A 16,484-nucleotide genomic window follows, 5' to 3' on the forward strand; every position below is an offset into this window, starting at 1 on the left:
ACTCCACTAGTTACAAGCCTCCAACTAGATTCAGGAAAGTAATGGAAGATATACAGGATAGAACATTCAGCAGCCAGTTCTATTAATTATCTTGTCTGAAATTTTTTTGGTTTTTCATGTTTAAGTCTTGGACCATAAGTTTTATTATGCATTTTGAAAATTCAAAGGTTTTATTTGTTTGTTTTCTTCCTTGAGTTGCTCGTAATGTGATTTCAAGTTTTCACTTTTAATGATTTCTTTGTAATATGTTTTTGTAATTTATTCTATGATACATAATAACTTGTTTGTTTAAAAGAAAGAAATCTGAAGGTCATTGGGTTGTTGTTGTTACTATTATTGCTATAATTCTCTCAGTCTGCTTCTGTGTCTCTTTTCATAGGCCTCACCTAGATACATCAGCAGAACTGAGGTATTCTGTGGGCTCCCTGGTTGATAGCCAGTCTGACTATCGGTCAACTAAAGTGATAAGGCGACCTAGAAGAGGCCGGATGGGTGTACGCAGAGATGAACCAAAGGTTAATCCCCAATTCCTTCTCATATATTCTCTCATAAGAGAATGTATTTCAGGCTGTTAAGCTTACAGTTTGTGTATGTCCAGAAAAAAAGCAACAAACAAAAAATCTCAAACCCAAATAGCTCTTTTTTTTCCCCTATACATACTCAGACAAGAGTACTGTTGTACTAAAAGGAACGCAGAAAAGGTTGAAGTTCAGACATCAAAGTTTAAACATATTTGACTGTCTGCATCTCCTAGGTATCTTTTTGTGTTTGGTTAATTTTACGCCACATTAAAAATTATGTGAAAATACTTTAAAACATCTGCAGTAATATTGCAAGTGTTAATAGAGAATTAATCATTGAATAAGTATTCTTAAATGTTAGTTGCTTTCCTTTGCCATTTTATAGAAGTTCATCTTTGCAGTTGTTTTCCATGGAATAAGCCATATACATCCTAATTCCTGCTCAGGTAAAATCTCTTGGAGATCATGAGTGGAATAGGACCCAGCAGATTGGCGTTTTGAGCAGCCATCCATTTGAAAGCGACACTGAAATGTCTGACATCGATGACGATGATAGAGAAACACTTTTCAGCTCCATGGACCTCCTATCACCAAGTGGCCATTCTGATGCCCAAACCTTGGCCATGATGCTTCAGGAGCAGCTAGATGCAATCAACAAAGAAATCAGGTATGTAGCTTAAACCAGCTGTGATGCACTTATGATAACAGCTTCAATCTTCCTTTAGTGCATGAGTTCAGGTACCGTTCATAACAATTAGGAAACCATTTGTGTATTTAAAGGATTGATAATGTGTCTCCTTTTCATACGAGAGTATTGATTGTGTGAATATAACAATGACATCTTCATTTCCTAACCATAGAAATTTCTTTCAAAAGTGAAAAATTTCTGTCTAATTGAAAATAAATACGTTAGAGAAGGCTAACATACAGCACGTTTGACAGATCACTATTTATAATCCTCTTTTCAACGTCTTTTTCACTGTCCTGCATGACTCCTCTAACTCACTAATGACCTCCTATCAGAAAAGTTTTATTTCAGTGCTCTTCATGCTTTCTTCTGATTATTTTTGCTATGCTACATCTCACATAAGGCAAGTTTTCTAAGACGTTATTTTGATTTTTTTTGGAGGCCCAGAATGTGATTTTTCATGCTCCAAGTTCTTGGATATAGGTGGTGGATTGAATGTGTCTTTATAATCTCTGTGCAAATTTAATGGCGTGACAGAGAATCCAATGACATATTTTAATTAAGTGAGTTTTAGGCTTAAAGCATTCTTACATGTTTTTCAGGAAGGGTAACTTTTAAAAACTTGGTTTGAGAAAAAGATAGGGAGGGACTTTTTAAAAGGGCATGTAATGATAGGACAAGGGGTAATGGATTTAAACTGAAAGAGGGTAGATTTAGATTAGATATTAGGAAGAAATTTTTCACTGTGAGGGTGGTGAGACACTGGAACAGGTTGCCCAGAGAAGTTGTGGATGCCCCATCCTTGGAGTTGTTCAAGGCCAGGCTGAATGAGGCTTTGAGCAACCTGGTCTAGTGGGAGGTGTCCCTGCCCATAGCAGGGGGGTTGGAACTCAATGATCTCCTAGGTCCCTTCCAACCCAAACCATTCTATGATTCTATGATCCTCTCATTAGTGACTGTTTCTCTAGAAGGAGATGAAGGAGATTACTGAATGTATTAGTGACTCTCTGGCAATACTATAGACAGAAAAACTGTGGTTTGAAATATAATCAAAACCAGATTTTTTTTTAGCCAGATCTCAGTCGTTCTCTGAGCAAGGTAACTTTAAAGGGAGAACTCTTCTGGAATATACTGAATTTCAATAACTTTTCTTTTCACAGGGGAGACTTTTTGTTGTAGACCTACAGCTTTGCATTTTCATTACTCCCAGAATTTCTTAATTCAGATAGGATTACTCTTTTCTTTTTTACTTATTTTCTAAAATCTCTTATTACAGCTGTCAACACAGAGGAGTCAAAGAGATTTTGTTGTTGGGAGGGTAAATCTCCTTAAAACAGTGTATGTAAAAGAGAGAACCTTATCCATATTTTCTGATAGTACAAAGAAGTCAGCACTGTGACCAATTCGGGAAGCTGTAGATGCGACAAATTAATTTGTTTTTTAAAATACTGTCATTTTGACAATTTAACAGGTAATTATGTAATACAGTAGAAGGTTTTCACAAGAAATTGTAACTGCAGGTGACATAGTGGGATATTACTTGTGCCATCCTGAATCAGAACACTGTTTTACTTAACACAGGATCTTGACTTGGATGTTAGGTACAGTTTTATCTCAAAGAGGAAACAAAGGTGCACATTGTATCTAGCCTTTTTCGGGGAGGTCCAATTAAAGTAGTTTATTTCCCCTGCTGCTATGTTTATCGTGAAGTATAGGCTTTCATTACCATCACCATCTTTATTAAAGAACCAGGTAACTAACTTTAATTCTTTTTTCTATACATTTCAGGAAAAATGATTCTGCAAGTATAGTCTTATAAACCGTACTGCATTTCACATTTTCTTGGGATTTTTTTTTGACAAACATTTCTATCAACAGAGATTAAAAAGTGATGTTGCCTTAGATTTGTTTTATTAGACAAGATGATTCAGAACTTAGATTACTAAAATGAAAAAGATTGTTATGATTCTCTTTCAAAATATTATTTACCTTTAAATTCCTGCCATGCCTCATTTCAGAAAGAATTGTAGACATTTTATAGAAGTTTTGAAATGGATGATAGGGAAGAAGATTTGTCACAGCAGAAAAGTTTGTAGGTTTCTATTTTCAGTGCATTATGGTTTTATTTATTGTACTTGCTTCATTTCACTCAGAAAAGCCTGATTCAGAATTTCAGCCTCCTCAAAATTTGTGTTTTCCCATTTAACCTTGATTCTTCATCCTTTTTCCTCTTCACAAAAAAAAACAAAAAACAAAAAACAAAAACCTCCTTCTAGTGAGGATTTATGGATAAAGGATTTATAAACAAATGTTTTATTTTAAACACATTTTTATAATTCTAGGTACAATCACAATTAAAAACCAAAGCTAAAGAACCCAGTGGCAGCATTCTATTAAGGCTGTGTATGTTTAAGAAGCTTATATTGTTAACAAGAGAGCTATTTTAATGAAATTCACTTAAAAACTCAGTGCTTTAGAAACAACTGTAATTTTTTCATCGATTTGTAGGAATGAAATAGGCAAATTGTTTTGCGTGATCTCTTGTTTTATTAATATGGATTATCTTGGCAATTCCTGTCTTAAAAGCCCAGTTTCATTTGACTTTAAATTTGTGCTTGTGCTTTAGCAACAGAAAATCAGATGAAGCCAACTTAAGACCGGAATTAGTTTCCTGTGGTAAATCGGATTGTTAACTCCCCCTCTCCTATACTGTTTGCTTTGCAAAGGAACCAATCTTCCTGAAATGTCATATGTCAAGTCTTGTTGTTGGGCAGATTCTTCAAACAGTTTTTCAGGATTGAGGAATTAAGAAAAGGATTTTATAATTCCAGTGATTGAAAAATACACTTTTCAATATTATTTTGGAGTTGATTTACGACATTTATCTTTGTATTCTTTTACTTTCAAATCTCATTTGAAAGAAAATATTTTTTAGTTTTGCTTTTAGGGCATGCAGAGACAAGTACAACCACATTCTTTTATTTAATAAGGTTAATCCAAGAAGAGAAAGAGTCGACAGAACTGCGTGCCGAAGAGATAGAGAATAGAGTGGCCAGTGTGAGTCTAGAAGGCTTAAATCTAGCCAGAGTCCACCAAGGTACCTCCATTACTGGCTCAGTGACGGCATCATCACTTGCAAGCTCATCTCCTCCCAGTGGACACTCAACTCCTAAACTCACTCCTCGCAGTCCAGCCAGGGAGATGGACAGAATGGGGGTTATGACGCTGGTAAGAAACTTTGTGATACCAATTTGGGTGTGGTATTTCTAGTATTAAATACTTCATCTTTCACTGTATGAATGGCTCATCTCTTTAATTCTTTATTCACTTCTTCATCATACATACAGATAGCAAATTCCCTAGAATATGGACATTTGGGTGGCTTGGAGTTTTGTTGTTGTGGTTTTGAGCACTGCATGATTCACCCCAGATGTAATGATCTGAGGATCAAGGGCCTTCAGCACGTAGGCAATGGAATGGATAAGAAACAAAACTGATCATTGGAATTACTGTAATCAATTTATATGTAAAATACACTTACTAATTAAAAGCTCTGAAGTGATACAGTTATTACACAGTAGTCTATGGGACTTTTGGCAAGTTTAGGAAATGTCTAGAAGACATTAAAACCTTCTGCTACTTCATATATATATTATACTTGCAGCATTTTCTATGTGTTCTTCATGAAAGTTTATCAAGCATTTGAAATAAGTGTTTTGTTTTCCAATAACTCATTTAACTGATATAATTCAACATTACAAGCAGCACACATAAATACATACCAAGCCATCAAATCATCATGCAAAGCATTTGTAACCTTACTGTTCCTTTGAAGATATATTCTGAAATGTCTAGTTTGATTTGAAAAGGGATTTGCAAAAACATTTGTTTTGGTCCTAGACAAAATAAACAGTGCAACAGTCAAGTAAGCTCATGTAGTATGTGTCGACATATTCAAGATGTACAACTCTGATATTGATAAGAGTGCAGACACAGGGTGCAGTGTTCAGTGTGGGCTACAAACCAATTTGGAGCTGGGATGAATTAATCCCTTTAAACTTTAGGAGAGAATCAAAGCAGCCTACTCTGTTGATCTCTACATACAGGGAGGAGGATGGGATATGTGTAACACCATTTTTTATTTGCTATTTCTCTGATAATCTGAATGTCACCAGTGTCCACTCCTGGGAAGCAGCAACACTGGTTCCCTGTGGAGTCTCTCAGCAGAAGGGAAATAAGCTTTGGTTTCAATCAGAAAGCAGAAATTAACTCTCCTACCCAAGAAGGTTGCTAAGAACAGTGGGAGTGGAACCTAACTGTTCATTCTGATCAGCTGGGAGTAGGGGCTCCAGGATGTCCCTACTCCTGGGGACTGATGATGACTGCCATTATCTAGCCAAGTACTTCCTTTCCCTGGGAACTGACACCTACTCATGTCCACCCAGTTTAGGGTGGTGTTTGCTGCTTTCTTGGGAACTAAAGACAGTGTTTTCTGATTGCAAGATGAGGTCAGGGCTGGCAGTTGTGCCAGACTGTGGCACTGATTCAGCCTGGTTCCCACTGCTGAACAGCAGAAATTACAACGTTGGTGGCACAGACATTGAGGAGGGGGTGGGTGCGTAGGCTGCCATGGTGCCACCCACTTCACCAAAGCAGCACCTTCCTGAATATGCAGTTTGGCTCCATTTCACCAGTTGTTTAAACTAAGCAATCTGGCTACAGATAAATGGCAATGGTTAAACTGACCTTCCAGCAGGCACCTGCACTGGCTGGTTGCCTCGATCTGGATGCAGTAGCTTCGAGGCAGTAGGTTCATCAGATTCGAATACACAATGACAGCATCGCACCTCTGCACTTCAGGCTGCCATGGCCTCACTGGCATCCAGCAACAGCTGTGCTGAAGCTCAGATGGATGTGTCTGTATGAGCTGCAGTTGAAGTCTTGACTTTATGATAAGCCACAGAGGCGGCCCCCCACTGCATGCTCAGCAGTACAGCACACAGCTTTGCTCACCCTACTAGCAAATACATCAGCCAATTCAGGACACTTCTGCCCTGTGCTGTTAAAAAATGAATACCTTCTTCTCCTTAGTGTCTGGGCTATCAGTTGGGAAGAGCTCTGTAGAGGTCTAGTCTCTAGAGCCCAAATTGAAAAATGATCCTGTAGGAGTTGCCTGGAGAAGCAGTACTGCATTGAGTTTCCATGGCCCAGGTCCATGCATAAATAAATTCTGCAGAGTTTCTTCAGCTTTGCTGGAATGAATGAGACATCTACCAAAAATAACAATGAAAAGAGGGTTGAACGTGACACATTCTAGCAGCCTTCTACTGACAAATGATGCTGTATTGCAGAAAATGGATGAATTTGTATCCATTGACTGAAAATGCCAGTCACATTAATGTGGGATAACTGGAGAGAAGTATCCCTTTTTCAGACATGGTATTTGTTGGTGATATTTTGTGTTTATACTCTGTGAGACACACCGTTACATTTGTAACATTAGATAAAACTTAAAAAAAAAAATATCAGTGTTTGGGGTAGTGGAAAGATTTGCATCAAAACTCCAAAAAATAAAAAGTGCTACTATAAGCTTGCAATGTCCTATTATTTTCTAAGTTTACAAAAATGAAGGAGATCGTAACTTTAAAAAAAAATAACTGCGCAGAATGGCATATTTGTCTGGAGCTATCTTATGTTATGACACCAAGTGTATAATTAGTATGTAATATATAATGAAGTCTCTGCTTTCTACTTCTGAATGCTAGAGGAATGAATGTGTGGCATTTTGTTATGGTCAAATAAGATGTATTAATCAGTCTTTTTTTGTTGTTGCTGCTTTTGTTACGAATCTAAGCCAAGTGACCTAAGGAAACATCGGAGAAAGGTATGATACTGGGTATTTTTTTGAGTTTATGAGACCACATTTATCATATTCCTCTGCTAATTAGATAATTGGGTTCCTTGCCAACCACTGCATCCCATCTACTCCTTTTCGTTCAGTTCCTGAACATAATAATTTTAATACTACCTGGAAAAAGCTAGCAGAGGTCACAGCTAAGCCACAGAACCGAGGCCCACCAATGTTATCTAGGAGTAGTAGCCTCTACAGCACAAACTTAAAGGAATACAGAAAAAACAACCAAAGTCTGGACACAAAAGAGTTACTTTCAAATGTATTTTGACCATTCTTATTGCTGGAAGAACCAGAGTCAGATTGTTTGAAATCTTCTGGAGCAATATAAAGTTGTTTACAGAATTGGCACTGAATGTGGCATTTATCTTTATATGAGCAGAGATGATATTTAAGATAAATCATTACATGCTGTGACAAAACTCCTTTTTGCTCATGCTTATTTTCGAGCATTCTGACCATTCTGTTAAAAAGCTATGGAGAGAGTGGTTGTGTTTATGTCTGTATTTACCTGTTCCCTTACTTCCCTGAGAAACTTTGTTTACATTAATAATCCTGTTTAAAGCGAGTCCCGCTTGCGTATAAAGTTATTTTCATGTTTAGGCCTTGACTGGATCAACCTGTTTGTCATAAAAGGAATTAATTTCTTCTCCAAGTGTAATGTCTTTCCTTTCAAATACATACATGCCGTATTTAGGCAACTGCTCTTTCCCAATTTTATTTCAAAATAAGAATCCTTACAATTTGCTTGAAAAATTGCACTAGAATCCATACATGCTGCAGTTCACTTGACAAATTCATGCAGCATATGTTAAAACTTTCTTGAAAAGCTAATCTGCTCTCAATGGAGTTTCTCTCCCCCAGATTGCAGTAGTTGAAGAAGATGGGCATGAAGATAAAGCCACAATCAAATGTGAAACTTCTCCTCCTCCAACACCCAGAGCAATCAGAATGACTCATACCCTTCCCTCTTCATATCACAATGATGCCAGAAGGTAAGGTGTTTGTAATATGAATTGGTACTTCACTGATTTACTGTGTATTATTCTTTTCAAATCATGCTGGTTTTTAACTATTCCGAAATGACCTGATTTCTTTATGTTTCTAAATCATTTAAGGAAGAAGATGTGATCGTTTCGCTTGTGGGGAGATTATTACTAAAGTATAGCCAATGAATTTGTTTGCAGAGCTGCTCAGAAGAAAATAAAAAAAATCACATGCAAATTTTGACATGTTATCTATTCCATTTCTCTGATATCATTTTGTAGTAGTTTGCCTGCTTCACTGGAGCCGGAAAGCATTGGTCTTGGCAGTGTCAATAGCAGCCAGGACTCCCTGCACAAAGCTCCCAAGAAGAAAGGAATCAAGTCTTCAATAGGACGTTTGTTTGGTAAAAAAGAGAAGGCTCGACTTGGACAGCTCAGTAAGGAATTAGTGGTAACAAGCCAAGCTCACCATTTCACAGTCATTTTTTCCATTTTTAATTTTGCTTCTTTTCAATTTTCCAATTTGCTTATTTTTCTCTTTAGTCTGGCAGAACCTTCCCACTGAACTTCATTGCTATCAGCAATTATATTTCTCAGGAGTTTTCTGTGACTAACACAAATGAAAGGAGACTTCTGGCATAAATTACTAGAGTCATCCTCTTCACTGAACCTACTGCTTCAGTAGTCTCTTCAATTAGGGTAGAAGTGCTGACAGTGTATTCTCAAATAACCAAAATAAAGAGGAGGTCAGAAAGTAGTAAGTAATAAACCACTATAAGGAGTGTAACTATGTGATATGGAAGGTCCTTGCAAGTAAGTGTAGTTGCTTTTCAGATTTCAGTTGTCAATAGATGTCTGCTAGTGCCTTTCACTGATGTCCTCACCATTCTCTATGCTGCTCATGGTAATGCTTTTTCTTTTTCCTACTGCTTCTGCCCTTTTCCCTTGCCATGACTTTAGTCAAATTCATTCCTGGCAAAAATTTTCTTCTGTGATGTTCCATAGGATATGTCTATACCACAAGCAAAAACAACCAGTCATAGCATAACTTTATTTAACTACCTTAGGTAGCATAAGCAATGGAAGGTGCAGTGACAGTCTTCAGCAAAGGCTCATAGTCTGCATGCCCAAATGGGCAAATACGGTTGATATTGATAGGCTGAGTTAGCTAGATTAAAATTAGCATATGTACTCATGCCAGCACAAGCATCAAGCTAGTATAGGTGTGTCAGTGAAAGGGGAATACTAGCTCTTTCCTAGTCACAAAGATGTCACATAGCACAAATTTGTGAGGCACTAAATTTTTGCTGCCATGGTGACCACATAACACCTGTAAAATAATTTTAAGAGTCTGCAGTAATTGTAAATGCTTAAGCAATATGTAAGCCTGAAATTAAAAAAAAACTAAATTCATATTAAAACATATCCTTATCACAGATAACAAACTCATCACTAAAATCGAACACAATAAAATAAGGTAATATTAAGGTCAAAGTATCTGAGTAAAATCAAATAACTGAGCATTCTCCATTTATACTCCAACCTTTCTTCTCTCTGCCTGTGAGAACCTTGTGTTCTTGAAAAAAAAAAATAACTAATTTCTAACCAAAATTTAAATTCCCCTTTTTTTCACTATGAGAAGAGTAAAACTGATTTATCCAGTCTTTTTGATAGTTTAATGTATTTCAGAATCTATTAAATGAATCTCTCAAATACACCTGCATGTCACCATCTGCGCTGATGAAGAATTTTTAACTATAAACTGCATTATTAATTCACATTTATATTCCATAAAACCAATTTTATTGATACTGATGGATTATGCATAATAATCTATGATTTCACGGTAACTCAGGAACATAGAGGACAAATATGTAATAAATGTCTCGGTCTTCCCTGCAGTTCCTTGCAGTGCAGACCCAAAATAAAATAACAACTTTGAAGATTGTCTCAGGAGCAATGCAATGTGGCAATAGATTAATTTCTTAATAATACCCAACATGATTAATAAGACATATGTATAATTGGATAAAGCCTATTTGTAATTCCCAACACTAACTCATGAAATTGCAAAAAGATATTAGTGAACATTTGCAATTAAATGGAATTTTTGTGGCTTCCATCCTTTAGCTCAACAGCAAAGATTTCAGCATAACGCACACTTTAATTAAGCAAGCAAGGTTTACAAGGATGTATACAGTTAACAGTAAGACTGTTATACTGACCAAAAAGTATGATCAAAATATTTTTAGAAATGGAAACAACATTGAACACCTGAATTATAGAGTAGTTTTTCTCATCTAAATTTTTAAGATACCAAAAGAAAAAAAATATTGAGTGACAGTTTCCATTCAATGTCAGTACTTTAAAGACAAAACAAAATTTAAAAAATAGCAACCATGGCAGTACTTGAATCAATTCCATGACAAGTATGCTGTCCATGCAGCTATAGATTAATAGTTCTATTTATAGTAAGACCACTATATCACAGAAATCTAGATGGTAAGTCCTATCATCACTGCACTGCAGCATATTTCTATGGTTTTCATAAAATAAATTTATAATACAAATCAATAAAAGAATTCTAATTTAATTAAACATTCTAATGTGATATAGATACAATATACTTATATTTTTGAATATGCAAAATACCTTTTCTTCAATAGCACATGAAATACTGAAGAGGTAATAAGCATATTTTGAGAAAAATTAGTTTTCTTGTACGCATATTTGCACATGCACACAATTACACTTAAAGGACCACTTTAAAAGTTCATGTCAATGCAGGGGACGTGAGGGATCCCAGTGATATTATATATTGTAAGTACACATAATACATCTGTAACTAATTCTATAATATTTCTAAAATGACGTGTAATGTATACTTGCATTTAAGAAGCAATATTGAAACCTACAAAGTTTTATTTGTAATTTCAACAGAGCCAGGCTGTCACCCAACAGATTTCCTTGCTCTGTGTTCCCTGAAAAAGTCTGAAATTACTAGTTTTCAACTACTAACCTTGCCAGAGTTTCATTATTTTATAGTGTACTACTTTTAGCATCTCTGATAAACCGTTTACATTATTGTTCAGAGGCAAATTCATGCTTTAGGAGATCTTTCTTAGAAGCAAGATTCAAGATTTCTAGATACTTAGAGATTTCTTCTAATTATTGGAGAAGGGAAAAGGAATGTTACAGGGAGCATAAGTACCTTTTATTTCTTTTTTTTTATTTATTTGTTTGATTGATTTTAAACTTATCCAGTCTTCTCTTACTTGGGGAGTACCACAATAGACACTTCCATTTTTTTCCCATGTTACATTTTAAATATTCTAGTCCCTAAAAAACAAACAATACGTTACAGAGATTTTTAGTCCTGGCCAGGCAAGCTGATCTGTATGGTGTATGCAAAGGTTAGCTTATTAGGAAACATTTAACATGGCCATCTGCATGCCGAGGATACTGATGGGCACAATCACTACATTCAATACAATGTACCCTGGGTTATTCAAAGGGCCACATGTGCTTGTCTTGTGGTGAAGTCTGTTATGCCAAGAATACTTTCCAGTCTGTGATAAAGCCTCACTGCACTGCACTTGTACTGTCTCTATCTAACATACCACAAGCTGCTCTCTCAGAAAGGTATGATATATTGATACAGCAGTTTGCTAAATTAAAAACTTACTCCAGAGCCACCAAGAAACATTTCATGAGATATTCTGTAGAACTTGGAAAGGCAGATGAGGTAAAGCAAAGTATACAGTCATACGTTTCTGCATTTGTGATTGGAGGCATCATTCTCATCATGACACTTGCAGAAGTAGTGTCCTCTTTAATAATGAAAAATTCTGTCTAGTCAAGCAGGAGCGTTAAAGCTACACCTGCTCTGAAAGGACAGCTTAAAACCAGGCTTTTCTAAGTTAATGTCATAAATATGTTACAGCAGTAATTTTTGTTCTCACTTGACTGAGGTGCATATAAATGTGACTTCTAAAAGTCACATGCTATTTCACTATACAACATTTCCACATTATTTTGTTATTAAAACCAATGAATCAGAATTTTTTTCTAATTTGTACTGTGTTTTCTTAGTTATGCCAGTGTCCACTCTACAATTGTACACTATCCATTAGGTGAGAAATAAGAAGTTGCTATTGCCAAGTGGAGTCAAGCACCAGCATTTCCTATACTGTTGTCTTCCTTCTTCTGCCAGTTACACACCTTCCCAAGAGCAGCACAGGAGGAAAGCAACCTTCAAAGAAGTGCTGCAGCCCCTCTGGCTGCACACATACATGTGCAAATGAGAGGACAGCAAGGAGCCAGAGCCAGGAGACTGTACTGACAGCTCCATGAGCAGGTCCCTTCTTACTTGAATCCAGTCAGCAATAAAAAAATCAGAGCATCTTTCCACTTTTCCAGTAGGAAAGTTACATTAGTGGACATATTGTATGATCAGCATGTCCTTGCTTTATAATACTATTTTATTTTGATCCAGGTGTCCTTCCTTACTTCAGGCTTCCCTTGTCTCACTCTGCAAGTTATTTAAGTTCTCATGACTTTGATGGGAATTAGGTGCCTACAAGACACCTCCAGGGAGACCTAGGAGGCTTTTTACTTCTCTGACGGATTCTATGTGTCAGCTCTGGCTTAGGAGTTTGCAGGGATAACATCAAAGACATTTTGTCTCTCTATGTGAGCAAAAAGAAGACTTTAGAATTATGACATTAAGTGATATCTAGAGAAGGGAAGGCTCCAGGGAAACCTTATAGCAGCCTTCCAGTACATAAAGGGGGCCTACAGGGACATTGGGGAGGCACTCTTTTTCAGGCAGTGTAGTGATAGGACAAGGGGTAATAGTTTTAAGCTGAAAGAGGGTAGATTTAGATTAGCTATTAGGAAGAAATATTTTATTGTAAGGGTGGCGAGGCACTGGCACAGATTGCCCAGAGAAGCTGTGGATGCTCCATCCCTGGAGGTGTTCAAGGCCAGGCTGGATGAGGCTTTGAGCAACCTGGTCTAGTGGGAGGTGTAAGGAGGCAAAGAAAAACAGGCAAAGGAGATCAGGGTGCTCTTCTCATACATTTCTGCTGAACACAAAGGAGGAGGAAACAATTTTTCCCTCTACTTCTACTCTTTTCAATGTAGTAGTTGCTTGCCATAATTTACTTTTATAGGTGATAGATGTTCCCCACAAACACCAGATGTCATGGCTTAAAGAAGCAAACATAGATGATGGTGGCGGGTGGGAGGAAGATTGAAAGGTTGGGGAGGGGAACAAGTGGGAAAGAGCTATGGGAAAATATGGTGGGATTTGGTTTTTTTTTTTTGTCTTCCAGGAGGTTACATGGAAACAGAGGCAGCAGCTCAGGAATCTCTGGGATTAGGCAAACTTGGAACCCAAGCAGAAAAAGATCGAAGACTAAAGAAAAAGTGAGTACCTTTTTCATGTGACTTTCATTGGCTCAAACTTGATTCAAATGTCAAGTTTTGTGTTGGTTTTATGCAGACATGCAATGAGAAGCAAGACCATCTACCATGGCAGTTTAGCACTTAGCGTGATTTTTTTCCAGTGTAAAGTTTTTCAAGATGCATATAAAATAGAGTGAAAAATATTTAGAGTCTGTCAACTGTACAACATAGTTTCATTTGTGAAAGAGCACAGGTTTATGAGAAAGAGACATTTTCAATTTCACATTGTCATTAATTCTGTGCCTTTTCCCTTCTGTGCCTTTTGCCTTCTGTGCAATTCCTAAAAAATAGGCAGGCATTTAATGACTCACTGCATGGATTTTTTTTCAGAGGGGAAAAAAAGATTTTTTTGCATTATCTGTTGAATACATGATTATTTCTGTCTATAGAAGTCAAAGGCTCCCCATAAACCCTAGCAGCTTCACTTTCTTTTTGCCTGTCAGCAAATTGCAACCTAGCTTTTTGTTGGCATAAATTATATAACAATTTAATGCTGTATTTGGTGCACCTCCTTGTAGAACCAGTACACTGACTCATAGCAGCTGCCAGGAGCTATGGAGAACTTTTACAATAAAGCTACAAACACAAAAGAAACCTCTTGGCAGCATCACAGTTTCAGTGTAATTAGAGGGAGTCAGAGAACAAAGATGGTACTTAAAAGTGACTTTGCAAATTCATTCTGTAAACAAACAGGTTTATTTTTCATTCATAACCTTTAACTTTAGTGCTAATTTTTGGATTCTGAAAGCCTCATTTTTAAAATTTGCAGGGTTTTCAGGTTTGTTTCAGTCTTTTAGCATTCCTTTGCAAAGTTTCAAGATAATTTTCAACTTTAATACAAAGAATCTAGGGATAATAATGCAGCTTCTCTTTAAATTTATATGTGGAATATTTTTAATCACTACTTTCATATCAAGTTCCTGATGAAATATAACTTTAAATGTAGACATCCATGTAATGTACAAATGTAAGTGTTCCATTTAAATCAGCCTCTATTTAGCAGTCATTGTGTTAGCTGAGAGAGAAGAAATGTTTTAAATTCAATTAAGAAACTAACAGTAACATTCACGGGGATATTGCAGTTGATTATTCTTTTCCCTGTATTGCTTATCTATACATTTTTATCACTCATTAGTCATTTAGAAATATGTGGACGTAAAGGGTATATTACTATGCTTTTTTACTAAATTTGGAAAGCATCTTTGAGGCCATCATTACCATTTGTAAAGAATATTACTGAATTTTCAGCAGCCTATTTTTTGAAGTCCCTATTTATCTTCCAGCTCTGAGGACTGAAGGTACCACACTATTGAAAGCACTTTGCAGGGATGAATGTGTTCACTTTGTTCACTTTCCCATATGTTAGTTCTTTAAACTGGATAAAATAACATAAACTTGACACATACTACTGCATACATGACATGACTACTTCATATATAAGAATGCCTACCAAGTTTTGGGTCTGGAAATAGTAGGTGGACAAGTAATCTGTTATTGGACTTCTGTCTTAATGTTGCACAATCAGACCTTTCCATGCTTTCTGCTTTTGAAGTCTTTCCTTTTTTTCTCCTGTGTCTGTCTGTCCTTGGTTCTTTATGGATTAGTTACAATCAAAATGTTCTCTGCTGGAAGGAAAGGAATCTCCTTTGTTACTATGACTATTCATCTAGTCTGAACTGTATACTATTTATCCTAAGTATATGTTATATACCTGTGTCATAAAGATTTTTATTTTTTTCCCTGTTCCTTCAGATTTGTCTGTCTTCATAGTTTCTCAATTTGGAATCCTTACAACTACTTTTAAGATTCTTCTTAATTTACTATCAGAGAAAAGTTAATATACATTGCTAATTTTTATGTATATATATATATACACACACACACATATACTATAAGGTTGTAGAGGAACTGTAATATGGGAAAAATGTAACATTTTGTTAGAGATATACATGAGATTCAACTAAATTATGATAGTCATTAGGGTGCCAAGCTCTCAACAGGGAGTAAGAGAATTGATACTTCCTTGTAAAAAATGCACTAATGTATTTGCATGTCTTATCTTAGAAAGTATTAAGTTGAAACAGTCCAGAAAGTAATTTAAATGAAAAGTTTGTCTCAGTAGGTCAGATTCCTTTCTGCCAACACTTAACAATGCATAATTCCTTCTGGAAGTAGAGCCCTCACATACATACAGTAGCTGTAAGTTTACCCGTCTGGGTAATGCAAATGAGAATACTATGCTGTGTAACGTTAAGAATGATAGTAATGTGTATGAGGTCTTTATAAGAGCTAATACGAGAAGTCTGAGAATCATTTGCTATCTCATGATGTAGCAGTAAAATTTAAGTCCAAGCTTTTGATTCCTTTTTACTAAACAAAACTGCCCTACAAACACTGCAGAGACAGGGATCCCAGTTGCTGGAACAGAGAGAGCAGAGCACTTCACCTTGGAAGATTTTCTGTGGATAGTTTAGATTGGGACGTAAAACCCTGAGAGAACCAGGCCCACCAGAAGGATAGTTAAAGGATAGGCTAAAACAGGGAAGCACTCCTTTGTATTACATTTCAGGTCTGGGAGAGCTTTATTTATGCTGGCTTTGAATCTTACTTAAAAATAAAACAAAACCAAACAAAAACCTCAAAACAGTCATCCCAGAGCCAATTCCCTTTTCTCTAAAACAGGAATAATACCACGTACTGAACTTAGGTTTCTCTCTTACACCCATAAGTCAAGTGAAATGGCTTTCAGCCCTGTTAACAGCTCAGCGAACATCTCCTTCAGTTCAATGGTAGTTCTGGTGCAGGAAAGCAAGGATATCTCCCCTTGACATGAAACCAGACATCTGATTCATCACTGTGATCAACACATTCTCACAGTACTCATGAGCTTCACCAGAGTTTGCAGTTAG

At 36.4% G+C, this 16,484-nt stretch overlaps 1 protein-coding gene across 1 annotated transcript in view; it reads left to right on the forward strand.

Moving 5' to 3' along the window:
• Positions 1-379: 379 nt before the first annotated feature.
• Positions 380-16,484, forward strand: part of PPFIA2 (protein tyrosine phosphatase, receptor type, f polypeptide (PTPRF), interacting protein (liprin), alpha 2) — a gene marked incomplete at its 5' end in the record, with an annotated part of 49,217 nt that continues 33,112 nt past the window's right edge. The window contains 7 exons of the mRNA XM_010081476.1: positions 380-515; positions 968-1,188; positions 4,200-4,437; positions 7,064-7,093; positions 7,985-8,115; positions 8,389-8,543; positions 13,443-13,536. Coding sequence (XP_010079778.1) covers positions 380-515; positions 968-1,188; positions 4,200-4,437; positions 7,064-7,093; positions 7,985-8,115; positions 8,389-8,543; positions 13,443-13,536 — 1,005 coding nt within the window. The remainder of the gene's footprint in view (positions 516-967; positions 1,189-4,199; positions 4,438-7,063; positions 7,094-7,984; positions 8,116-8,388; positions 8,544-13,442; positions 13,537-16,484) is intronic.

The sequence above is a fragment of the Pterocles gutturalis genome, unplaced genomic scaffold, assembly GCF_000699245.1.
Source record: "Pterocles gutturalis isolate BGI_N339 unplaced genomic scaffold, ASM69924v1 scaffold28539, whole genome shotgun sequence".
NCBI lineage: Eukaryota > Metazoa > Chordata > Aves > Pterocliformes > Pteroclidae > Pterocles > Pterocles gutturalis.